Source organism: Lithobates pipiens, unplaced genomic scaffold, assembly GCF_037356315.1.
Source record: "Lithobates pipiens isolate NorthernLeopardFrog02 unplaced genomic scaffold, aLitPip1_a1.2 Scaffold_22, whole genome shotgun sequence".
NCBI classification, from domain to species: domain Eukaryota; kingdom Metazoa; phylum Chordata; class Amphibia; order Anura; family Ranidae; genus Lithobates; species Lithobates pipiens.
The window spans coordinates 28,764,893-28,790,984 of NW_027507784.1; the positions used below are offsets into that span (position 1 = coordinate 28,764,893).

A 26,092-nucleotide genomic window follows, 5' to 3' on the forward strand; every position below is an offset into this window, starting at 1 on the left:
TTCTGTTAGTAGGGGAGGTAGAGATCCAGTGTTTCTGCTAAGCAGGGACATGGATCTCTGCCTTCTCACAGCAAAAACACATCCCCCACAGTTAGTGCATTCTATGCATTAAGGTGAAAACCCTTTTATTGTGCAGCAGCCACCCCATAGCCCCTCTTTTATTTACTTGAGCCCGATCTTTCCAACAACGAAAAGGAGCCCAGCAGTTTCAGCTGCTGTCTCGGGTCCTCATTGGGTAGATTGATAGCAGTGGGATCAAACACAGAAAAAATATATACATATGCTCATGTGTGCTCTGTCAGCTTGATAGAGAGTGGGCAATTAGAAAGCTGTCTATAACAGGGAGTCCATGTATGAAAGTTCAAATGCAGTACAAGATATATCAGCGGTCACAGGTAGACTAACTGTGGACAGCTCCATGGGGGCACTCGTGCAGGCGCGTTCCCGAGTCCTGCTGCTGCGCCCATTGACACAGACAGCAGGACTTGGCCCCACCCCTCGGCTTCCGTGTCACTGGATTTGATTGACAGTTCAAATGCAGCACAAGATGTATTGGTGGTCACAGGTAGACTTACTGTGGACAGTTGCTGGCTCCTAACAAGCTAGAAGGGGCTCTGTAGGCAGTAAACACAAAGGAGAGCAGCGCCATCTAAGTGCAGCAATGTTAAAACATTTTATTACAGGACAGACAATTTAGAACTCGCAAGATCGTAGCGATAACAGCGCATGTAGAAGGATTTAGTTCATCCACTCCTGGGAGAAGGTGGTAGGCTCACAGATGACAGCTGATGATCCCGGCTGTGCTGGTGGCTCCCAGCGCTTCCTGGTTATCAGAAACGGCTCAGGAGTGGCTGTACACGTCACTTCCATTCAGAGCATGCATGCTCCTTCATCAGGCAAAATCATTTTACCTGATAAAGGAGCATGTGTGCTCCGAACGTGAACTCCTCCCCACTTAGCCGCACCCTGAGCCCTTTTTGAGAACCTGGAAGCTCTAGGAGCCACCAGCGCAGCCAGGATCATCAGCTGTCTCTCCTTCTGTGAGCATAATGCCTTCCTTCAGGAGTAGATGAACTATCTTAATCCTTCTACATATGCTATTATCTCTTAGATCTTGTAAGTTCCAAATTGTCTGTCCTATAAAAAAATATTTTAACATTGCTGCACTTAGATGGCGCTGCTCTCCTTTGTGTTTACTGTCTAAAGAGCCCCTTCTAGCTTGTTATGAGCCAGCAGCCATCCAGTTAATCTACCTGTAACCACCGATACACCTTGTGCTGCATTTGAACTGTCAATCAAATCCAGTGACACGAAAGACGGGGGCAGGGCCAAGTCCTGCTGTCTGTGTCAATGGACACAGCAGCAGGATTAAGGAACGTGCCTGCACGAGTGCCCCCATGGAAAGCGGCTCTCCGTGTGGGCACCCGATGCGGAGGAGGAGCCAAGAGCACCGATCAAGGAACTTCAGAATAGGAGATTCGGGGCCAGTCCGTGCAAAACCCTTGCACAGAGGAGGTAAGTATGACATGTTTGTTATTTTTTATTTTTATTTTTTATTCTTTATTTATGGATTGCAGGTAATACAGAAACAGACTGTAAAAAACACAAGTTAACCAATTTTCCATAGCATCGAAATATACATTTAGTACATCGTGGGGGATTTTTTTAATGAACCTTTAGTATCACTTTCAAGCACGTTTCATAATTAAAGTGATATTGAAGTCTTGGGTTTTTTGTTTAAAAATAACAAACATGTTTTTCCTGGCCCACCTCATGTCAGCACACAATGGGTTAACACCTCTTTTGGAGCCCAGAGGACCACCACTTCCTAGCTAAACAAACAGAAGTGTTCTTCTTTTGTGGTCATGCTAAAGGCCACCTGTTCATTGCAGTTGGTAAGTACTTTTTTTGCTGCAAGTATATACCCTCCTGCCACACCTACCCCTCCAGGTTCAGCCCTCCTGGAGTTGGAAGACCCAGAATGTTGGAAGTAAACCTTCCTCAAAACTGGGTGCCCTGTGTGCCGGGCCACAGGCAAATGATGCTTAAACAGCATTGATATTATACAGGTTTGGTATTAGAAAAGCTCTGCAATGTCACCATTGGCCTCCATTTTTCCTGTCTTTTATATGCAGTGCACCACACTGCTCTCCTGGCTTTACAGGGGACAGGGAGATGGGCAGCATAGGATGGTAACCGCTAGTTGACAATCAATGGTGTAAACAGCTTTAGAAGTCTGCAGGCCAATGGGCTTCTCTCCCATTCGCTGTGCAGTCTTGCCCAGTAAAGACTTGTTGCTGTTTTGTGTGTTCCTGGAGGTTACATAGTCTGACTGTGTGTTGTATCAGATGCTGACTGTGTCTCCTGGTTGCCTCTGGATGTGCTGTCCTGGCTCCCCTGCTACGCTGTTTACTGACAGATTGACTATTTTTTGTCTCAGACTCTGAGTCTCAGTTCACACTAGTACGATGACAGACATTGCATGTGAATCGCGCCATATTGCTGTGCAGATCACATGCGATGATTGTCTGTGCGATGCGATTTCAGCCATAACAACTGTAAGGTTGAAATCACATTTTTTTCACACCAAAATGGTGCAGGACCCTTTTTTTCGTCTGCACTGGAATCAGATTACATGGGTTTTCACACCTATGCAATCCGATTCCTGCACCATTTCACACTTCGTACTGCGATCTGCTAACCGATCTGGGGGTATCATTAGCTTTTTCATTGACATCCCCAGCGGTTTGCAGATCTTAGCGTGAACCACTGTGTGATGCGGGTGCTATGCAGGAACCCGCACTGGATTTGCACGCTTCCCGCATCGCACCAGTGTGAGCCGAGCCTCACTGTGTCTGCTGTCTGCCTCTGGAAGTGTTGCCTGAGCTCCCCTGCTGCTGCTTCTGACGTAAGTGAATGAAGGTAGATGGGTCTTGGCCACTTCAGCCCCGGAAGGTTTACCTCTTCACGTCCAGGCGATTTTTTTGCGATATGGCACTGCTTAATTTACCTGACAATTATTCGGTCGTGCGACACTGTACCCAAATAAAATTGATGTCCCTTTTTCCTTTCTTTTGGTGGTATTTGATCACTTCTGTGTTTTTTTTTTTTTATCAATTAACTTTTTATTGTTTCCAACAATGCATTACACTTCATGTCGCATTACATCAGATTAGTTCCACAAGAAAGAAAATGAGCAAACTATAGGACCTTCCGCCCTTCGATCCATAGGGAGCCCTCTGGAACAGGTATAGACCTGGCCAAATAGACTCCTCCTCGATCAACCGGGCCAACACTGGATACATGAGTATAGCGCCAACCTACACATTAGCCAGCGAGAGATCCCAATATCTATATGCTTGTATCTACAAGTACTTCAGGTTGCTCACATTAGTTGCTGTTATCAAAGCATCTTTCTAAAGGAACCATAGAGCACAAGGAAACGAGAACAGAGGAGGTTAAAGATTCAAGAAGGAAAAGAAAAGGAGATAGAAGTTAAGTGAAGAAGAGGAAATAGGGGAGATCAAAAGCGAGAGGGTAGACGATAGAAGGGATAAGAAAAAGGAGAGAGGACATTTAGGAAATAGAAGGGGGACGAGAGAGAAGGGGGAGGGTGGGTGAAGGAAGGGGGGGGGTAATCACCGTGTGCGGTCTCTGCAGCGAATCACAGCTGATCCTCCCGAAGATTCCATGGGCTCCAAACCACGTCATGAGCCTCTATCCGGTCCTGTATCCTGGCGGTCATCCTCTCCATCAATTCCACGTCTCTAATTCTAGTATGGAGCGCGCCGAGGGTGGGAGGCTGTACTTTTTTCCAATGCAGGTCAATTAGACACCTCGCCGCTGTCAGGATATGTCTTGACAGTTTCTTTCGGGACTTTGTCAATTCGGGAAAGGGGATGCCCAGCAGGAAAGTCTTGGGGTCCAGTGTCACCTGCTGATCTAGTACAGTAGCCAAGAGGCGCTGGACCTCATCCCAGAAGGGAACCACGAGGGGGCACCGCCAGTAGATGTGGAACAGTGTTCCCCTGTGGGCCCGGCATCTCCAGCATCTGTCGGAGGAGGCGGGGTAGATGGCGTGTAGAACGTCCGGGGTCATATACCAAAAAAATAAAATTTTTTACGCATTCTCCCGGTAGAGTGTACACATAGAGCTTTTTAGAGGCCTGGGACCATATCAACTGCCACTGCTCCTCCGTAATCTCCTCTCCCAGCGCCTCCTCCCACTTGTGCATATAGGTATGGTTGCCTTTCAGAGCTTTAGGGGGGGCGTTGATTATTTTATAGATGGTTGATATCAGTCCCCTTTGGGCCGAGCCCACTAGGATCACAGTCTCAAATGCGGAGGGCGGAGAAAAGCGCAGGTCAGAAGATATGGTCTGAGCGTAATGTTGTATCTGTAAATAACTATAAAAACTCTGTCGTGGGAGATCAAATTTAGATTGAAGATCGGCATAAGACAACAGCCTCCGCGACCTAGGGTCCACCAGGGTGCCCAGGTAGAAAAGATTCCGGGACGACCACGGATGTGACATCGAGTATGTCAGGCTATCTGGCACTTTAGGATGATATAGAAAGGACGTCAGGAGCGACTTATCCGAGGATAACTCATGGACCTTAGAGAGCTTACGCCATAGGCCCTGTAGGTGTGACATAGTTCCCAGTAGTTGGGCCAGAGGGATCGAAGCTGCCGCGCTCCAGAGCATGCTATTAGGATGAGCCGGGGCCAGCCAGAGTTTCTCAATTTCCGTCCATCTATTGAACGACCGCTGGGTGAACCAGGAGGTCACTGCGCGGAGCTGGGCTGCTTGATAGTACTTAATGAGGTCCGGAAACGCCAGACCCCCGTCTGAGCGGGAGGCTGTCATGACAGAACGAGGGATTCTCATGTACGGGAGCAATAGGGGCAGGAATGATTTATAATATTCATAGGGCAGCGCATCCGGGCCCGGTGATTTATGAGCTGGTAACGACTTGATGGTTAATTCTATCTCCTCCTCTGTAATGGGCTTGTTCAAGGAGGCTAGGTCCTGGGCTCGAAGACAGGGGATCCCGCTGTCTGTCAGATAGCGGTGCATGCGTTAGGTGAGCTCTGCCAGCAGGGGGTCACTAGGGATGTCGGGACTGTTGTACAGCTCCTCATAGAAGCTCGCAAACGTGTCAACTACCTCCTTAGGGTGGGAGACCACAATATTGGCCTTAGTCTTAATCTGATGTGGGGTGGACTGGAGGTTTTTATCTCTAAGTTTCCTCGCTAAAAGAGAGTGCGCTTTATTGCCCCTGTCATAAAATGTCTGTCTAATCCTCAGGAGGGTCTTTTCCACCCGGCGAAGTGCCAGATCCCGAAGCACCATGCGGAGGATGCGCAATGAGGGGGAGGCTTGCATAGCCCGTTCCAATTGCCCGAGCTCCCCTTCCGTTCGCAGCTTAGTGGCCTCGACGTCTTTCTTCAGTGCTGAAGAAAGAGCCATACACTTACCGCGGATGACCGCTTTGTGGGCCTCCCACAACGTGGGGAGGGAAATAGCGGGTGTTGCATTTTCAGCAAAATAATATTTCAAGGTCGAGACCAGTTCTGCTTGGGAGGGAAGATGTTGCAAGAGGAAAGTGTTCAGCTTCCAATTATAGGGCCTAACCACCGGGGCACCGAGGTCCAGTGTTAGTAGTATCGGGGCATGATCCGACCAAGAAATTGGCAGGACCCGGGCACTCCGGACCTTCCTCAATGTAATGTTGTTAGTGAAAAAATAATCTATACGGGTGTGCAGTTGGTGAGGGGCCGAATAATAAGTATACTGCCGATCTACCGGGTGGAGGGCGCGCCAGTCGTCGAAAAGAGCATATCGCCGGGTCAGTTGGCGAAAAAGTTTGGAGTCTCTGAGTGCTTTAGCCGAGGGCGGCCGGAGCACCGCCGCCAAGCGTTCCACGGTAGCTGAATGGGCCAGGTTAAAGTCACCCCCCACCACTAGGTAACCGTGGTCCGATTTAAATAATCGTAGCAAGAGTTTAGAGAGAAAACTGTGTTGATGAGTATTCGGGGCGTAAAGGGTACACAAGGTGATCGGATGGGATCTCCATGTGCCTTTAAGTATCAGGAATCCACCCCCGGGGTCACTGTAGTGATCGAGGTAGGCAAATGGGGCCCCTTGACGGATCAGGATAGCCACTCCCGCTCTTTTATGAGACCCTGAGGAGAGATAAGCAAGAGGGAAATATCTAGAGGCAAAAGCAAAAGAACCTCCCTTATCGAAATGTGTTTTCTGCACCTGACTGCCTAAATTCCCTCAGTGCCAGATGCCGCTTCTTGTTTGAGTTTAAGCCATGAACAATTAAGGATAAAATTTTAGCCATCAGTCACGTCGGGGGGGGGGGGGGGATGTGGAAGCTAGTTCTTACCTGGTCACCGCCGCTCCAGACGACCGCCAGGAGCCAGGAGCATACTCGTTCCGGTAAAAGGGCCTGACGGGATACCGCTCGACATCCGCAGATTCCCATACGGTGGAAGGGTAGGGAGGGGAAGGGGGGGAGAGAAATAGAGAAAGAGAAAATAAAAGAAGGTTAGAGCAGCAAACAAAAGAACACATGTTAAGCAGGTAACTGTTATACAACCAAACGTACAACCACATAAGACCATGAACAGGCATGGCGCTCAGGTCTGGTCGGATTGCCAGGGGGCCACCAGAACCCTAACCCGAGGGCCGGGCCTGGTGGCCGCATGGGAGTCCAGCTCCCCCCGTCTGACTCTGCAATTGAAGTGGATGGGTAAAAACGGGGGGGAGCAGGGGAGATGCAAATGCGATACCAATCGCCAGACATCTCCTAGAGTCCCGGATACATTGCCTATGCATCCGGGGGAGGAGGGGGTGACTCAAAAGTACCGGGGAACCCACTGACTCGGGTCTCCAATTCATACCAGCCTAATTGTGACATGTCAATAAGAGGGCACCAAGAGGGACAGGGAGTGGACTCAGGGGACAGCGCGTACGGGCAGGATCGTACTGTCCAGACAACGGTCCGAAGGCCAACCAACAAACAAAACGGGCCTTATTCCCTTTCGCCACACGGGCAAACGGAATCAAAAAAAAAAGGGAAAAAAGTATGAAAAAATAGTCACTGCACTATCCTTCAGCCATGCCCTTGACGGGCAGATTTTTTCGGTGTTTCCCGGTTTCGAGGGCGTTGGCGGGAGGGGACCTTCTGCCACAATGTCGGAGGAGCAGGCTGAGTAGCCACTAGATCCCAATCCGGCAGCTGGGGCGAACGGACGCCCAAATCTTCACAGAAGGCGTGGAGGTCTTCAGGGAGCCTCAAGGAGGCCGTCTTGCCTTGATGTTTAGCCGTGAGGGAAAATGGGAATCCCCAACGGTAAGGGATGGCAGCTTCCTGCAGTGTGCGGAGGAGCGGCTGGAGAATTCTACGCTTCTGTAGTGTAAGCCAAGAGAGGTCCGGAAAGAGTTGGACTGGTGTGTTCCGGAAGGTCACCACACGGGCCAGGCGTGCCTGTCTCATTATGTCCTCCTTGATGTGGAACGAGGTGAGTCTGCAAATGACATCCCTGGGACTTGAAGTTGCGTTTTTGGGGCGCAAGGCCCGGTGCGCTCTGTCCATCTCAATAAACTTGGTAGGGGGTTCCCCAAGCAGTTCATTAAATATTTCCTGCAGGATAAATTGTAGATCTTCCGGGCCATCCGCCTCCGGTATCCCCCTCACTCTTATGTTGTGCCTGCGCCCCCTGTTATCCAAGTCTTCCACATGGCGTTGCATATCTCTCAGGAGCACGTGGTGGTCGGCCCCCTGCGTTTGGGTCTTGTGAATCGCTATCTTGGCCTCTTGGATCTCTTCCTCAGCCATCTCCACCCGGTCGGCCAGGTGCTTGAGGCCGGAGTGTAGCATTTGTATTTCCGCTCTACAGGTAGATTTGACATCTTCTATCAATTGCTTAAAGTCCTCTTTGGTAGGAATTGCTTGCAGGTAATGTTGCCATTGCGGATGTATGGGCGGCTGGGATGAGCCTCCCACATCGCCTCCTGCTGGTTGCTGATGGGGCGGCGGTGCAGGCCCAAGACTCCCGGACCCGCCCGCCCGTGTAGAAGGGTCAGGCTCGGTGTGTAGGCCCCACACCCCCTCCCAGACAGGCATGGGGGCCGGACAGCTCCGTTCTTCCTCCCCACGCCCCGCGGCACAGTCGGTGGGGATCGGGGAGCCCCTACGGGGACGTTGCGGGCCGGGGGCCCATGGCGAGGCCAGCCTCTGGGTCTTGGGTGGAGGTGACCGGGTCTCCGGACTTAATCGGGGCCCCCCACTCCCCCACGCCCCTGACTTGAGTGGGGCAACGGTTCCCCTGGTGGGGGGAGGGCAGGAAAGTCATTGTCATCCAGGGATGGAGGGGACCCCACTGAGCTTGTAGAGAGGAGGGGGTCTGACACCGCCCTGAGCAACCGGGGTAGTGCCAATGAGCATTGCGTGTCGGTCGGGGGGGAGGGGAGCCGGTGCCCAGGGGTGTCTGGGGCCTTCCGGACTCCATGCAGCCTCCTGCTTCCCCCCATCCACCCCCACTGTCAAGGTCCCAGTCTGCAGCGGAGTGTGTGGGGGGCTCCTGGCCCCATTGATGCAGTCCCTGGTCCCTGGTGGCTGTGCATTGCCCCGAGGCCTGCAGGGGGCCGGACATGCGGGTGCTGGGCTCGGATGGCGGCGCGGCAGGCTTCAGGCCTAGTCCGGCGGCTCGAGACGGGGCCGGGGGCGGACGTGCACTCACCCCTCCCGATGTCTGGACAGTAGCGCTGGGACCGGGTGGTGTCCTGGCTTCCTCGGGGCCCGCAGGGGGGGCGTTCTGCATTTCGGATGCCGGGGATGAGGCCCGGGATGTCTCCGCAGCCGCGACCGGCGCCATCTTGAGAGGCCCGCCGGCCGGGAGATCCATGGAGGAGAAGGAGGCCCGTCACAGGACCCGGAGGGGCCGCGGAGGGTCCCCTGGAGGAGGCAGAGCGGGTAGCCCTCGATCTACCCATCAGATGGCGGCGGATGGTCCCTCAAGGCGCCGCTGTAGCTGAGCTGGACGGAGAGCGAACGGCTTAAGCGTCCACTCGCCTCAACTTCCGGTCACGCCCCCCCACTTCTGTGTTTTTTATTTTTCTCGCTATAAATAAAAAAAGACAATTTTGAAAATAAGAAAAACAATAGTTTTTACTTTCTGCTATAAAACATACCATATAAAAATTTTGGTAAAAAAAAATCTCAATAAGCGTATATTGATTGATTTGCACAAAATACATATATATATATTTTTTTTTAGTAATGGTTGCGATCAGCGACTTATAATGGTTCTGCGTTACTCTGGCGGACCGATCTGACACTAAGTGACACTTTTTGGGGAGCAGTGACACTTATACAGTGATCAGTGCTAAAAAATATGCAAAGTCACTGCACTGATGACACTGGCAGAGAAGGGGTTAACATCAGGTGCAATCAAAGGGCTAATTGTGTGCCTAGGGAGTGCTTGCTAACTGTGTGTGGGGGTGCTTTAACTGTGGGAAGACAGAGATCTGTGTTTCTGCTTAGAGTTCCAATAGCTGACACCTCAGCTGCTGCACACAGGCGTCCCAGGATCTAAAAGAATCTCAAGTGGTACTTTGGATCTTCCATTGGGGACATCAAAACACAAGATCACTGCCTTCCCTTGTCACTAGGGCTGTTACTGATTAAAATTTTCGTGTTCGATTAATCAATTTTTTTTAATCGATTAATCAACTAATTTCTATTAATTATAACGCACATACAGATCCAACTGCTTTTAGCTGATCTCCTTGCATTGCAACTCTGCATTAGTCAGTGGTAAATGTGGTATACACTATATACAATCACCCGGAACTATTTCGTTTCCACAATCCATGACTTAACTTCACAGTTCACACAAATACGTTTTAAATTCAAACTGTAGCACTGACGCAAGTATTTTTTTGTTGGGAACAACATTCTCAAAGTTTATTAGTCTGTATGTATGGGCTTTGCAAAGTACCTCTACCTTTTTTTTTTTTGCATGCTGATTGTAATTCTCTTATGTTTTATTTCATTTACATAGTGGACGTGAGATCCTGTTCAGCTGCGGGGACTGTGACTGCAAATATGTGGGCAACAAATAGGTGAGATTATCATTGACCTGTTCACACAGAGATTAGGTAATGAGGTAAAGTTGACATAAGACTAATCACATTTTAGGAATCTCCAGGAGGATTAGCAAACAGACAGAAAAAATAGGTGGCTCAATTAACAAGGGGAATGCACACCTACCCTGTTTCCCTAAAAAATAAGCCCTACCCCAAAAATACCTAGCGTGATTTTCAGGGATGTCTGCAATCTAAGCCATACCCCGAAAATAAGCCCTAGTTAAAGTCCTTGTAAAAGAATGTAATCTGTTCTGTAAAAAGATTATTTTATGTGCAGTGTGTCGCCTTGTGTAACTTTATTGTGTTAAATACATTTTTAAGGTTTAGGTTTTGTACCTAAGAAAAAACCTCCAGTATGCAGCTAGCTTGTAGCACTTGTTTGAACTTGTAGCACTTTGAGATCATTTGATGAAAAGCGCATTATAAATAAAATGTATTATTTTTATTAGCTCCCCCCACAGCCCCCCCCCCCCAAAAAAAAATTACCTGAGCCTCATCTCAATCAAGCGATATCCATGAGAGCAGCAGTTCTCCAGGCTCTCTTCCTCCTTATTGGCTCAGACACAGCAGTGGGAGACATTGGCTCCTGCTGTTGTTAATGACAGCCAGGGAGGAGGGAGCCAGGGATGGGGTTGAACCCTTCTCCGTGTGCCCATAAGACAAATGCCCCCACAGAAAGTGGATTCCTGAGGGGACACACTGGGAGGTCTAGCGGGAGCTCCGAGAAGAGGAGGATCAGGGCCGTTCTGTGCACAGCCATTACACAGAGCAGGTAAGTATAACCAGGGCCGGTACAAGGGGGGACAGAGGGGGCGGATGCCTTGGCGGGGCCATTTACTGGAGGAAGGGGTGTGCAGTAGAGGCCACACTACAGGCCGCCTATCCTGGGGCCACAGTGCTCCCCTCCCACCTCCTCCTTTTGTTTTTCACACAGCGCCGGGAGCACTGTGTGTCAGGGACCTGGGTCTGGGTGTGTATGTTCGGCAGCGCTGCAACAAGGTCCCGCCCCCCCTAGACCGGCTCATGTGGTAACAGATTGAATCTGTGTTCCGCCTATCACACGAGCTGGTCTAGGGGGGGCGGGACCGTGTTACGGCACCGCCGAACACACACACAGACCCAGCTACAGTCATGGCCGAAATTGTTGGCACCCCAGAAATTTTTACAGGAAATCAAGTATTTTTCTCAGAAAAGTATTGCAGTAACACATGTTTGTGTGACTGTGTGTATGCAAGACAAGTTTGAGCCAACATCCATCGCAAATAAATCCAAGGTTCTGTTGTTGGAATGATCGTGTGTACGCGAGATAAGTGCACCACACCTACAGGACGTAATAGAAGTCTAAGACAAAGAGCAGCTAACTCACAGGAAAGCAACAAGGACAGGAAAACTTTGCTTATTGGACAAAGCTCTCTTGAGGAGTGATCAGGGGATTGCACAGGCTGTGTGTAACAGTCATTATCTTAAAGTCATACTAAAGGAATTTTTTTTTCATTAGGAAACATGTTATACTCAGTGCCGGGACAAGGTCATTCGGTGCCCAGGGCGAAGATAAAACACTGAGCCCCCCCCCCCCGCTGTGAAAAACGACAGCGCCTACAGACGATGGGATCTATACTAATGCATCAGTGACAGTGCATTAACCACTTTCCTGCTGCATATTACCAATACCATTGCTAATTAAGCAAATTCCCCTCAGAGACTGCAGACATGATACAAGACAAGAGATGGTTAGAGACTGAGGACATGATGCAGGCGATGATCAGAGACTGCAGACATGATACAAGAGATCAATGCAGCCTACCGCTGTGCCCATAATCACAGCCTCTGTTCCCATTATCGCAGCCTCTCTGTGCCCATAATCGCAGCCTCCCTGTGCCCATAATCGCAGCCTCTCTGTGCCCATAATCGCAGCCTCTCTGTGCCCATAATCGCAGCCTCTCTGTGACCATAATCGTAGCCTCTCTGTGACCATAATTGCAGCCTCACTTTGCCTATGAATGAAGACTCACCATAGCCTGCCCAGGCTGCCATGGATCACACAGCAGACATCTCCCGCAGCACTATGTGTCACATACAGTCATGGCCAAAATTGTTGGCACCCCAGACATTTTTCCAGAAAATCTAGAATTTCTCACAGAAAATGATTGCAGTAACACATGTTTTGCTATACTCATGTTTATTCCCTTTGTGTGTATTGGAGAAAAACAAAAAAGGAAGAAAAAAAAAGCAAATTGGACATAATGTCAGACAAAATTTCAAAAATGGGCTGTTCAAAATTCTTGGCACCCTTTCAAAATTGTGGATAAATAAGACTGTTTCAAGCAGGGGCGGACTGACCATTTGGCGACTCAGGCACTGCCCGAGGGCCACGGGCCACTAGGGGGCCCCATCAGGGTTGCCAGCCTCAGTAAAACCAGGGACAGTATATAAAAATGGCTTTTTTTTTACATCTGTCTCTGAAATGTCCCTTACGGACATCCTTTTGGTCTAAAAATCCTGAGATTATAGCTGCCCCACCTCTCCAGTACCTTCTCAGCCAACAGAAACATGTCTGTGTATACATGTATGTGTATACTGTTTTATTGTATACTGTGTGTGTATACTTTCTGGCCCCATAATCTCCGATTGCCTGGGGGGCCCATAATCCCCTGTTGCCCGGGGGCCCCTTAATCTCCTGTTGCCCGAGGGCCCCATGAGTTGTCAGTCCACCCCTGGTTTCAATGTGATGCTCCTTTAAACTCACCTGGGGCAAGTAACAGGTGTGGGCAATATAAAAATCACACCTGAAAGCAGATAAAAAGGAGAGAAGTTCACTTATGCCGGCCAAACATGGTTCAAATTTCGAAAGAATTTTCTTTCGAAAATCGTATCTAAGAATTTTCATATGAATTTCCCACCATTAGTGGGCTGCAGCAACAGCTGATTTTCGTGCGGAAATCAAATTTGAGGAATCGGACATGTTGGAAATTCTTTGAAAAGCTAACAATATTCTAATCAATGATGGGAGAATCATGCGAGAAATGTAATAAGAAAAGAAAATCTACAGAGGGAAAAGAAGATTCCCAGTCACAAAAATTCTTTTCTGTAGCAACATGAGGTGAAATTGAAGGCTCGGCCGGCCGAATTTCAAAAATCAAAGGTGGCGCCATCGGATCACAAATAAAAAAGAACTTTGATTTTGAAAAGAAAATTTGTTTGAAATTCGACCATGTATGGCCTGCATTAGTCTTTGCATTATGTGTCTGTGTGTGCCACACTAAGCATGGACAACAGAAAGAGGAGAAGAGAACTGTCTGAGGACTTGAGAACCAAAATTGTGGCAAAATATCAACAATCTCAAGGTTACAAGTCCATCTCCAGAGTTCTAGATTTGCCTTTGTGCACAGTGCGCAACATTATCAAGAAGTTTGCAACCCATGGCACTGTAGCTAATCTCTCTGGGCGTGGACGGAAGAGAAAATTTGATGAATTATTGCAACGTAGGATAGTCCAAAAGGTGGATAAGCAGCCCCAAACAAGTTCCAAATAAATTTAAGCTGTCCTGCAGGCTCAGGGAGCATCAGTGTCAGCGCGAACTATCTGTCGACATTTAAATTAAATGAAACGCTATGGCAGGAGACCCAGGAGGACCCCACTGCTGACACAGAGACATAAAAAAGCAAGACTACAGTTTGCCAAAACGTACTTGAGTAAGCCAAAGAAAACGTCTTGTGGACAGATGAGACTAAGATAGAGCTTTTTGGTAAAGCACATCATTCTACTGTTTACCGAAAACGGAACAAGGCCTACAAAGAAAAGAACACACAGTACAGTGAAATATGGTGGAGGTTCAATGATGTTTTGGGGTTGTTTTGGTGCCTTGAATGTGTGAAAGACATCATGAAATCTGAAGATTACCAAAGGATATTGGGTCGCACTGTAGAGCCCAGTGTCAGAAAGCTGGGTTTGCATCCAAGATCTTGGGTCTACCAGCAGGACATTGACCCCAAACATACATCAAAAAGAACCCAGAAATGGATGACAACAAAGCGCTGGAGGGGTCCAAAGTGGCCAGCAATGAGTCTAGATCTAAAGCCCATTGAACACCAGTGGAGAGATCTTAAAATTGCTGTTGGGAAAAGGCGCCCTTCCAATAAGAGAGACCTGGAGCAGTTTGCAAAGGAAGAGTGGTACAAAATTTCCGGATGAGAGGTGTAAGAAGCTTATTGATGGTTATAGGAAGCGACTGATTTCAGTTATTTTTTCCAAAGGGTGTGCAACCAAATATTATAAGTTAAAGGGGTTGTAACGGTAAATGTTTTTTCACCTTAATGCATTCTATGCATTAAGGTGAAAAAACATCTGACAGTGCCTGCACCCCCAGCCCCCCCCCCCCCCCCGTTTTACTTACCTCACCCCTCGAAAATCCCAGGCTCGCCCCATCGTTCTTTCCACCGTTCAGCCTGGCCGCTGATTGGCTGGAGTGGATGGATGGAAAGCAGCGCAGCCATTGGCTCGCGCTGCTGTCAATCACATCCACTGACGCGGGGGGCGCGGGGGGCGGGGCTGTGTGATACAATGAGCGGCTATAGCCGCCGGCTGTAACACGAGAGCGCGCCCGCAGGTGCTTCTCACCATGCGAGGGAGCTCGCATGAACGTGAGAAGCACCTGCGGGAGGAAGCCGAGACAGCCGCCGAGGGACCCCAGAAGAGCAGGTTCGGGGCCTCTCGGTGCAAAACGAGCTGCACAGTGGAGGTAAGTATAACATGTTTGTTATTTTTTTTTTTTTTTATTCACTTTACAATCTCTTTAAGGGTGCCAAGAATTTTGACCAGCCCATTTTTGGAGTTTTGTGTGACATTATGTCCAATTTGTTTTTTTCTTCCCTTTTTTTGTTTTGTTCCAATACACACAAAGGGAATAAACATGAGTATAGCAAAACATGTGTTACTGCAATCATTTTCTTTGAGAAAATCTAGATTTTCTGGAAAAATGTCTGGGGTGCCAACAATTTCAACCATGACTGTATGTGACACATAGTGCTGCGGGAGATGTCTGCTGTGTGATCCATGGCAGCCTGGGCAGGCTATGGTGAGTCTTCATTCATAGGCAAAGTGAGGCTGCAATTATGGTCACAGAGAGGCTACGATTATGGTCACAGAGAGGCTGCGATTATGGGCACAGAGAGGCTGCGATTATGGGCACAGAGAGGCTGCAATTATGGGCACAGAGAGGCTGCAATAATGGGAACAGAGGCTGTGATTATGGGCACAGCGGTAGGCTGCATTGATCTCTTGTATCATGTCTGCAGTCTCTGATCATCGCCTGCATCATGTCCTCAGTCTCTAACCATCTCTTGTCTTGTATCATGTCTGCAGTCTCTGAGGGGAGTTTGCTTAATTAGCAATGGTATTGGTAATATGCAGCAGGAAAGTGGTTAATGCACTGTCACTGATGCATTAGTATAGATCCCATCGTCTGTAGGCGCTGTCGTTTTTCACAGCGGGGGGGGGGGCTCAGTGTTTTATCTTCGCCCTGGGCACCGAATGACCTTGTCCCGGCACTGAGTATAACATGTTTCCTAATGAAAAAAAAAATCCTTTAATATGACTTTAAGATAATGACTGTTACACACAGCCTGTGCAATCCCCTGATCACTCCTCAAGAGAGCTTTGTCCAATAAGCAAAGTTTTCCTGTCCTTGTTGCTTTCCTGTGAGTTAGCTGCTCTTTGTCTTAGACTTCTATTACGTCCTGTAGGTGTGGTGCACTTATCTCGCGTACACGCGATCGCACATTCCAACAACAGAACCTTGGATTTATTTCTGATGGATGTTGGCTCAAACTTGTCTTGCATACACACAGTCACACAAATGTTGTCGGAAATTCCGAACGTCAAGAACGTGGTGACGTACAACATCAATGAGCTAAGAAAAATTAAGTTAAATAGCCAGTGCAGCTCTTCTGCTTGATTCCGAGCATGTGTGAAATTTTGTGCGTCGGAATTGTGTACACGTGATCGGAATTTCGTTGTCAGAAAATTAGCGATCCAGCTCTGAAATCTTTGTAAATGTCTGATGGAGCCTACACACGGTCGGAATTTCCGACAGCAAGCTCCCATCGAACATTTGTTGCCGGAATTTCCCACCGTGTGTACGCGGCATTACTGAAACTGCACCAAAACTACTGCAATCAGAAGGCCAAGCCGTACTATTGCACAAAATTTCAGCCAAGAAAAATTGACCAATTTCCCTAACCTCTAACTGATACTTGTATGGCCAATAGAAGCTGTATACATTTTTAAATAGTTTGTGTTTTTTCGGAGTCTGTTTGGGTTTTAATGTTTTCCAATGTTTTTTAATGGTAATCTTTCACCAGTAATTATTAATAATTTTCTTCTATCTAGCCTGAAGAGGAACTTGATCAAAAATCCATGCGCTCTAGGTGAGATTGTTACTCCAATTTGAGTGTATGAAAGAAAATGTGACTGGTTACATGAAGAGCTAAATTTTATTTGATATTCAGGTGCTTACTGTATTTGTAAGGATAGAAAATAAGCACTTTGTACGATCGTGTTGAGGTTCCTCTCCATTGAGCTTTGTTTCCCTGTACATACAATACATGATAATCCTGAGATCTCTGCAGACCCAACACTTTTGTTTTTTGTTTTGCATGATTATACTGTTTCTCATGCTTTTGTGGTATGTAAAGATTTACCAAAAAAACGCCATGTTTACGCCCCAAACCCCCCCCCCCCCCCCCACATGTATTCCATAAAAAAACAAAACTGTATCCTAATTTGTAGGTGCTGTTTTCATTAGATTGTAATTGATGTGCATTAGGTCTTTAACCCCTATATTGTGTTTTTGGTTGGGGGTCTATGCCTCAATTTGGAAAATATGACATCCTTACCTCTAGATGGAGCCGATGATCACAGGAAATAAACATAGCAAATTACCTGATTATATATGACACTGGTGTGCAAGAGAATTTGCATGTCATTTTTTTCCTATTTCTATTGGGCTCTGTTCACACAACTTGAGTTGCACAGAATTGCATGACAATGGCAATCACAATTTTCAATGGTGTCCATTCGAATCAATGTAACTCAGCATGACGTACTTTGGAAGAGGTTCCTCTACTACATTGGTGTGATTACAGCACCATTTTGGCCCTAAAGAATATGCAAACATCCAATTTGCACAACATAATCACACTGAAAATCGTTGGATTGCAACAGTGTGAATGTAGCCTTAAAGTGTTGCTAAACCCAGGACTCTGCATTCACTATATCTGATCTCCCACAGTACACAGGACATGGAAATGCAATTATTATAGTAAATATAAACTGCAAAATACCTTTTCTTATTAGCAGTATACAGCAGTCTTGTGAATTCTATCAGTGTCTGGATAATGCTTGTAGGAGGAGTTTTCATTCTCCTCCGACTGCAGAATCAGGCTGGAGGACCCCTGACCCTCTGTCTGGAGAGTGTGCTGATTGGCCCTGTGCTGATCAAATGCAGCCTTCCAAGAAAAAAAAACTCTCTAGCAATACACACCAATCTGAGCATGTGCAGGATGCCCCCAAGGCACTGTTCTATCAGGAGATGGATTGGAGACAGTAGAAGAAGGGGAGGATCAGAAGGGGGGACAGGATCAAATAGCCTTTTTACAGAATGCAGAGAATTAACCCCTTAGGTTCCACAGTGAGTATAAAAAGCAAGCTTTACTGCATATACAGGCTGATTTTAATGTTGTGGGTTCAGTAACACTTTAAAGTGGTTCTAAAGACAGAAGTTTTTTGTTTATCTTAATGAATTCTATGCATTACGATAAAAAATCTTCTGTGTGTAGCAGCCCCCCTCAGACCCCCCTAATACTTACCTGAGCCCATCTCAATCCAGCAATGTTGCACAAGTGGCTTGGCTGTCTGGGACTCTCCCTCCTCATTGGCTGCTGTCAATAAAAGTCAGTGAGCAAATAAGGAGAGAGGGGGCGGGCTGAGAATAGACACAGAGCTGTAGCTCAGCTTGGGTGCTCCCATAGAAAGCTGCTTGCTGTGGTGGCACTTGGCAGGAGGGAGGGGCCAGAAACGCCGGCGAGGGACCTGAGAAGAGGAGGATCCGGGCTGCTCTGTGCAAAACCAACTGCACAGAGCAGGAACGTATTACATGTTTGTTATTTTTAAACAAAAAAATAAACTAAAAAAAGAGACTTTAGTATCAGTTCAATGTTGTAGTGCATGAACGTTGAAGCCCAAATCCAACATTCTGGGTTTTACATAATTCCATTTACCTGGAGGGGAGACAGAGATTGACTTCTTTCACTGTCCAATCACAGGCTGGGGATAGGTCCAGCATGACTTGGGCTCAGAGGAAGTGGGAGGAATGATGATGGCCATCAGACTGAGGACAGCAGAAAGGCACGGAGGGGGAAATATCTGTATTGAAGCTGAATATTACAGCCAACACTTGTTTTCTTTATATATTTTATTGGACTAGTCAATATGAGGTTTGTGGCTCGAGTTCTGCTTTAATAATGCCACAGACATGGAGGTTATTAGAGGGGTGTTTTCTTCGTGTGTTTTCTGATTCTGTGTTCCCCTCTGTAGAGGATTTTAAATATTGGATCATAGATGAAAATGGTGGTGATAAATGGAAGATTGAAGATTTGCCTGGAGGTGAAGGAGAGAATTTTCCAAATCCATCCATCTCAAAATACTTTGTAACCTCTCACCAGTAAGTCCAATTTTCCTTCATTAATGTCATTAACACAAAAATGCTGTAAACTGTTTTTTAGATTTTCATTTTATACTTCTAATGGCATATGGGATGGTTGAACTCTAGGGGAAAAAATCTATTGATTACATCTCTGCGCTCGGCTCCTAATGGCCAGTTTGAGTTGGCAACTGTATCTACTACGCTGAAATTCCAACCAGTGTCAGCCCTGCCCAGTTAGACTACATAAAGCCTCCCCCTCCTCATCTCCAGCACATAAGGGAGAGCTGACTCTGTGGTTTCCAAACTACGGCCCTACAGTTGGTCAGGAACTACAATTCCCATCATGCCTAGTCATGTCTGTGAATGTAAGGCCGCGTACACACGCGCGGACTGTTCGCCCAACTTTGTCCGCTGAACAGTGTTTGGGCGGACAGTCCGCTCGTGTGTGGGCTTTCAGCGGACAGTTTCAGCGGACAGTTTGACGAACAAGGTTTTTCGGAAATTCCGTAAAACTGTCCGCTGAAACCTTGTTTGAGCGAACAGTCCGCCCGTGTGTAGGCTTGTTCGTCAAACTAAGTTCCGCGCATGCTCAGAAAGGATTTTCACGCCGAAAGTTATAATGCAGTGTATAGGACGTCGTATTTTTCGTCCCGTCGTACGTGCCGTTCACGTCATCGCGCACGGTTTCAGCAAACTGTTCGTTCGTCGTGTGTGGCCATGTCCGTCCATGCTAATTTTGAGCGGACTGTTTGCCGAAACTGTTTGACGGACAAAGTTGGGCAAACAGTCCCCGCGTGTGTACGCGGCCTCAGAGTTTTACAATGCCTCATGGGACGTGTCATTCTGCAACAGCTGGAGGGCCGTAGTTTGGAGATCCCCGAGCTGACTGTTTTACCTGCTAATTCATAAACAATATCAGCATTCTCTTCCGAATGACCCCAAAAGAAACATAAACCAATTCTCAGTCTCCTGGGAGTAATAATAAAGATACACTAACACTATATTATCATAAATATTGGTACACCTGCCTTTACACGCACATGAACTTAAATGGCACCCCAGTCTTAGTCCGTAGGGTTCGATATTGAGTTGGCTCACCCTTTACAGCTATAACAGCTTCAACTCTTCTGGGAAGGCCGTCCACAAGGTTTAGGAGTGTCTATGGGAATGTTTGATCATTCTTCCAGAAGCGCATTTGTGAGGTCAGGCACTGATGTTGGACGAGAAGGCCTGGCTCACAGTCTCCACTCTAATTCATCCCAAAGGTGTTCTATCGAGTTAAGGGTCAGGACTCTGTGCAGGCCAGTCAAGTTCCTCCACCCAAAACTTACTTACCCATGTCTTTATGGACTGGTGTGCAGTCATGTTGGAACAGGGAGGGGCCATCCCCAAACTGTTCCCACAAAGTTGGGAGTATGAAATTGTCCAAAATGTCTTGGTATGCTGACGTCTTAAGAGTTCCCTTCACAGGAACTAAGGGGCCAAGCCCAACCCCTGAAAAATCACCCCTCACCATAATCCCCCCTCCACCAAAATATTTGGACCAGTGCACAAAGCCACGTCCATAAAGACATAGATGAGTGAGTTTGGGGTGGAGGAACTTGACTTGCCTGCACAGTGCTCTCAACCCGATAGAAAACATAGTTATATAGTTAGGTTATTATTATTATTCACGATTTATATAACACCAACAGTTTACGCAGCGCTTTATAATGTATAGGGGGGACAACACAATTACAGTACAATACAAAAGGTTCAGGAGGGCCCGGCTCGTAGAGCTTACATTCTAAAGGGAGGGGCTGGTGGTACAAAAGGTAATAGCTGCAGAGAATGATTTGATGGGGGGGCTCGGGGACAGTTAGGTGGGTGTGGGATAGGCTTCCCTGAATAAATGAGTTTTCAGGGAACTCCTAAAGGTGGACAGGGTAGGGGCTGATCGGACAGACTGAGGCAGGGAGTTCCAGAGGAAGGCAGAGGCTCTGGAGAAGTCTTGAAGGCGAGCATTAGAGGAGGTAACAAGGGAGCTCGAAAGCAGGAGGTCCTGGGAGGAGCGGAGGGGACGATTTGGGCGATATCTGCAGATGAGGTTGGTGATGTAGATGGGGGTGATGTTGTGGATGGCTTTGTATGTTATGGTTAGCATTTTGAATTTTACACAGTGGGGTAGGGGAAGCCAGTGAAGGGATTGGCAGAGAGGGGCAGCAGTCACGTAACGATTAGTGAGGTGTATTAGTCTAGCAGTAGCATTCATAATAGACTGAAGGGGGGATAGCCTGCTTAAGGGTAGGCCATCAAGGAGAGACTTGTAGAAGTCAAGGCGGGAAATAATCAAGGAGTGAATGAGTTGCTTTGCATTAGTCAGGAAGGGTTGAACGCTGGAGATGTTGCGGAGGTGAAGGCGGCAGAATTTAGCCAGTGATTGGATATGGGGGCTGAAGGAGAGGTCATTATTTATATTATAAGGGCTGTTTACATGCCTTGTAATAGTAATAAAAGTGATATAAATGGACAGTGTAAAATAAAAAAAAAAAAAAATTTTAAGAGTTCCCATCCCTCCATACTTGCGTGCAGAAGCGAATGCATACTTAAGTTGCGCATAAATATGTAAACAATATGTGAACCACACATGTGAGGTATCACTGCGCACAATAGAGTGAAAGCAATAATTCTAGCATTAGACCTCCTCTGTAAATGTGCAATTTTAAAGTGTGAAATGTTAGGTATCTATTTACTCGGTGTAACATCTTTCACGTTGTACAAAAAAATTGGGGTAATTATTGTGTTTTCTTTTTAATTAATCAAAGGGTATTCTTTCCAAAACAAATTGTGTGTGCAAAACCGCTGCACAAATATTGTGTGACATAACATTGAAACAATCACCATTTTATTCCCTAGGGTCTCTGATAAAAAAAAATATATATATATATATATATATATATATATATATATATATATATATATATATATATATATATATAACGTTTGGGGATTATAAATAATTTTCTAGATAAAAATACTGATTTAAACTTGCAAACAAATAGTGCCAGAAACAGTCTGGTCAGCAAGTGGTTAAATAGGTGGTCTACTGCCAGGGCTGGACTGGGACAAAAATTTGGCCCTGGACTTCACCCAGACCGACCCACTTTAATTTTGCAAACATGCACAAAAACAGTATATAAACTACACATAATTGCGCAAAAAAATAAATAAAAAAATAAGTAGAATATTCCACTGTAAGTATAAATGGATTTTTGTATGAAAATGTGTTAACTGAAAATATGCTCTAACTCCTCACTCACCTATTGTATTATTTCACTTATTCTCCTCTGTATTTTTCTCCTCCTTCTCACATCACTGCGTGAAATGGGAGGGCTAAGGTCATGCAGGAACATAGCTAACAGGCATTGCTGCGCATATCACATTGTAATATAAAATTAAATTGGTCAACTCACGATAATGCAGAATCAGTGGGAGCCCTGAGAGTGCCACTTGCCACTGTCGCCTGCCACCAGATGGAGCCTTAACACTTGTGAATTGCTACGTCGCCTCCACCAGATGCCGCATGTCACTTGCCATGTCACCTGCCACCAGATACGGATTGTTACTTGCCATGTCGCCTGCCACCAGACGCAGCTTGTCACCTGCCAAGTCACTTGTCACCAGATGCAGCTCTAGTACAGGACTTCATGTGCACCTCCAACCCAGCTCTGCCCCCCCCCAATATTTAGAACATCCAGCAGATCATCCCATGGCCACTCACCTGCAACTGTGGTCGACGGTGCCTTCAGCATCTCCCCCTGCACCTCTGGCTGTCAGCTAAGAGTTGAGTGAGATGGGGGGGGGGGGGTGGTTCCCACGGGATCTCCCAGTATTCATTAGGCAACCCGCCACCGGCTGACCACCGGACTGTGTTCAGTGAAGAGGGGAGGGGCCTATGACCCAGACAGCTAACCGGCATCTCTCTTTAGTGTACAAGTAGACAATTTGCTTGTACACTGATGCCATTTGCTGTCCGGGTCTCCATTGAACACAGGGGAAAGAGACCTGCTAGCCGGAAGGAGATCTCACGGCCATGTTTCCATGTTTTTATAGCCAGTGACACTGCCAAAAGAAGTCACTGAAATGGGCCATCGGCCCACTGGGAAACTCCCGATGGCAAGGACATGCCTGTCTGCTGCCCCCTCTCTCTGACAAAAAAATAGTATCCCAACATTTACAGTATATTGGGGAGGGAATCCCTGCTGCCCTGGAGGACTTTTTTAGAAACAGAGTTAATGGTAATGGTAAATTCACCAAAATAGGAAAGGGGGGAGAAGACATCTTCCAATGGGGACACTAGTTCCAGTGACAACCAGGAATTCAATCACTTCAGAGCGATTTCTTTCTTACTTCCTGTTTTACAACCACTAACTAATGCCCTGTACACACGACCAGTTTTGCCGTCGGAATAAACTCCGAAGGTTTCTCCGACGGAATTCCATTCAAGCGGTCTTGCCTACACACGGTCAAACCAAAGTCCGACCGTCCAGAATGCGGTGATGTACAGCACGTACGATGGGACTAGAAAAAGGAAGTTCAATAGTCAGTAGCCAATAGCTTCCATCTCGTACTTGCTTCAGAGCATGCGTCGTTTTTGGTCCGTCGGAACAGCATACAGACGAGCGGTTTTCCCAATAGGGATTGGTTCCGTCGGAAATATTTATAACATGTTCTATTCCTAGGTCCGTCAGAATTTTCGAAAGAATAAAAGTCTGATGAGGCCCACACACGATCAGAATATACGATGAAAAGCTCCCATCTGACTTTTTCTGTCGGACATTTCGCATGTGTGCACGGGGCTTAACTCTTGGAATTGAAGGGAAATCTCCCAATTTGACTCACTCTATACAAAATGAAAAAAGGTTTTGCCTTTAGTCCACCTTTCTGACCGTGTTTTATGTTCACCCAAAATTTAGGGTGTACTATGAACCAGTCACATTCTGAAGCTTCAATCGTGGGGTACTTCTGCCCATAGCATCCTGTATTTTTGGTTAAATTGCATGGCTCACCCACACAGTTACCTTATCCACTCAGATAAGTCACACAACCATGTGAATGGAGGACCACCAGTCCCATCTGCTGCCATGAAGAAGGACTTGGAGTTCCTAATGGAGCACATGTCCAGCATTTACTTCTCCAGACCCATAAATGAAGGTACATAACTCCTGGGGGAGTAGGCTGCATGAGGACCTGAGGCTGGGAAATAATATGCAAAGACCTAAACATGGCGCCCACGCAGAGGCGGCTCTAGGATTTGTGAGGCCTTAGGCAAAACTAAGACATGAGGCCCCACTCACACCCATAATGTGAAAAATAATAAAAGCGATCGATAAAAATAAACTGTATTAGTAGGGTTAGGGTACAGTATAGGGGGATTGTAGGTGGACAGTACACGGGTCAGGAGGGTAAGTGGACACAGTACAGGGGGCAGGAAGATACAGTACAGGGGGGAGCAGGAGGGTACAGTACAGGGAGTAGGTAAATGGGCACAGTACAGGGGGTAGGTAAGTGGGCACAGTACAGGGGGTAGGTAAGTGGGCACAGTACACGGGCAGTAATGAATGTTACAGATATGGTCTCCTCAAGCAGAGATGCGAAGGGAAGCTGCTCTCACATATCCTACCTATTTTGGCATGCGGGTTGAATCTACACTGGATTGACAACTCCCCCTCTACCTTCCCCTCCAGAGTTTTTTGCTCTCTTGTGGCACTTTGCAAGGGTTAAGGAAGGACCCTGATGTGGAACATCTTATTACTGCTGCTGCTTGTGTGGGTGGGATGTGTACTGTGCCAATCACATGGGATGAATAGGAGAGGGGGGTCAGCAGGGATCGGTGCAGCACACATCCCACCCACACAAGCAGCAGCAATAGTAAAATGCTCTGTCTCGGGGGTTCTTTCTTACCCCCTGAAAAAATGGGAGTGGGGGATGGGGCTGGGAACCATGGGGTAGGGGAGTAGGAGGAGGGTTGAAAAAGGGGGGAGTGGGTAGGAGGTGGGGATTGGGTAAAGGAGAACTGGAGTGGTCAGGGGAGAAAGAAAGATGGAAGGAAAGAAAGAAAAAAAAAAATAGAATGAAAGAAAGAAGGAAGGATGAAGGGAGAAAGGAAAAAAAGAGAGGAATAAAGAAAGGATGAAGGGTGAAAGAAAGAAAGATAGATAAAGGGAGAAAGGAAAAAAAAGATAGATAGATGGATACAGGGAGAAGGAAAGATAGATAGATAGATAGATAGATAGATAGATAGATAGATAGATAGATAGATAGATAGATAGATAGATAGATAGATATTCATTTTTTTTTTTTTTAGTTTTTGATTTGGTTTTTTGGTAGTGAAATCACACTCACCATCATTAGCGCTGCACTATATTTTACAACTAGGACATTTCCCTGATGGATTTGGAGGTGCACAACCAGGTGTGAAAAGGATACGTTTTTGGTAGACGGTTTTGCAATATATATAGATCATGTTGTGTATGATTTTCTTGAGGTCCTAAATAAAGAATGAAAAAAAAAAATCTTTTGATCCTTGCAGACCCTGCAAGAAGTCCCAGATTATTGATCTAAAGAAAGAGGGGTTCAGTGCTGAGATTATGGACAAAGCTCAACCGCCCATTATCGTCACAGACTGGTAAGTGTAATTTATAAGCAGATTGGTGGAGGGAGATTTGTAGGATGAATCTTGTATCTGTGCAGAGCAAATGGGAATTGTGATTTAGCTGCTTCATAGATACTGTGGGGGAGATGGAGCGTTCAGAATCTGGTGCAGCTGTGCATTGTAGCCAATCAGCTTCTAACTTCAGCTTCTTCAATAAGGCTTTAAAAATAAGCCCCCGTTCACATTGGAGCCTATTGCTGGCAACGGCACCATCCGACTTAATGCGACACCGACTTTGCGGCACCACACTGATTCCCAAAAGTAGTTCCTGCACTACTTTTTGCGACTTTGAGGGAGATTTCAATAGACATCTGTGCATGCCCCCGCACAGATGTCTTTCAAAATCGCCCCCGAACTCGCAATGTAATGCTTCTGTGCACTGATCTAAATCATTTGGTGGAGGGGAGGTTATGGTGTGGGGCTGTTTTCAGGGGTTGGGCTTGGCCTTCCCTAGTGGTCTCTGCTCTAATTCATCCCAATGATGTTCTATCGGGTTGAGGTCAGGACTCTGTGCAGGGCAGTGAAATTCCTCCA

The 26,092-nt window shown here is 46.9% G+C and overlaps 2 protein-coding genes across 4 annotated transcripts in view; both read left to right on the forward strand.

Annotated features, from left to right (window-relative positions):
* The window catches only part of LOC143923499 (nuclear factor 7, brain-like), a 744,238-nt gene that overhangs the window by 433,859 nt on the left and 284,287 nt on the right, over window positions 1–26,092 (forward strand). The window lies entirely within an intron of this gene.
* The window catches only part of LOC143923494 (F-box only protein 6-like), a 230,946-nt gene that overhangs the window by 176,845 nt on the left and 28,009 nt on the right, over window positions 1–26,092 (forward strand). For all 3 annotated transcript variants that reach the window (XM_077447189.1, XM_077447188.1, XM_077447186.1), the window contains exons 3-6: window positions 10,079–10,139; window positions 16,551–16,588; window positions 18,756–18,882; window positions 25,436–25,531. In XM_077447189.1, the coding sequence (XP_077303315.1) occupies window positions 10,123–10,139; window positions 16,551–16,588; window positions 18,756–18,882; window positions 25,436–25,531 (278 nt within the window). In that variant the 5' untranslated portion in view covers window positions 10,079–10,122. The remainder of the gene's footprint in view (window positions 1–10,078; window positions 10,140–16,550; window positions 16,589–18,755; window positions 18,883–25,435; window positions 25,532–26,092) is intronic.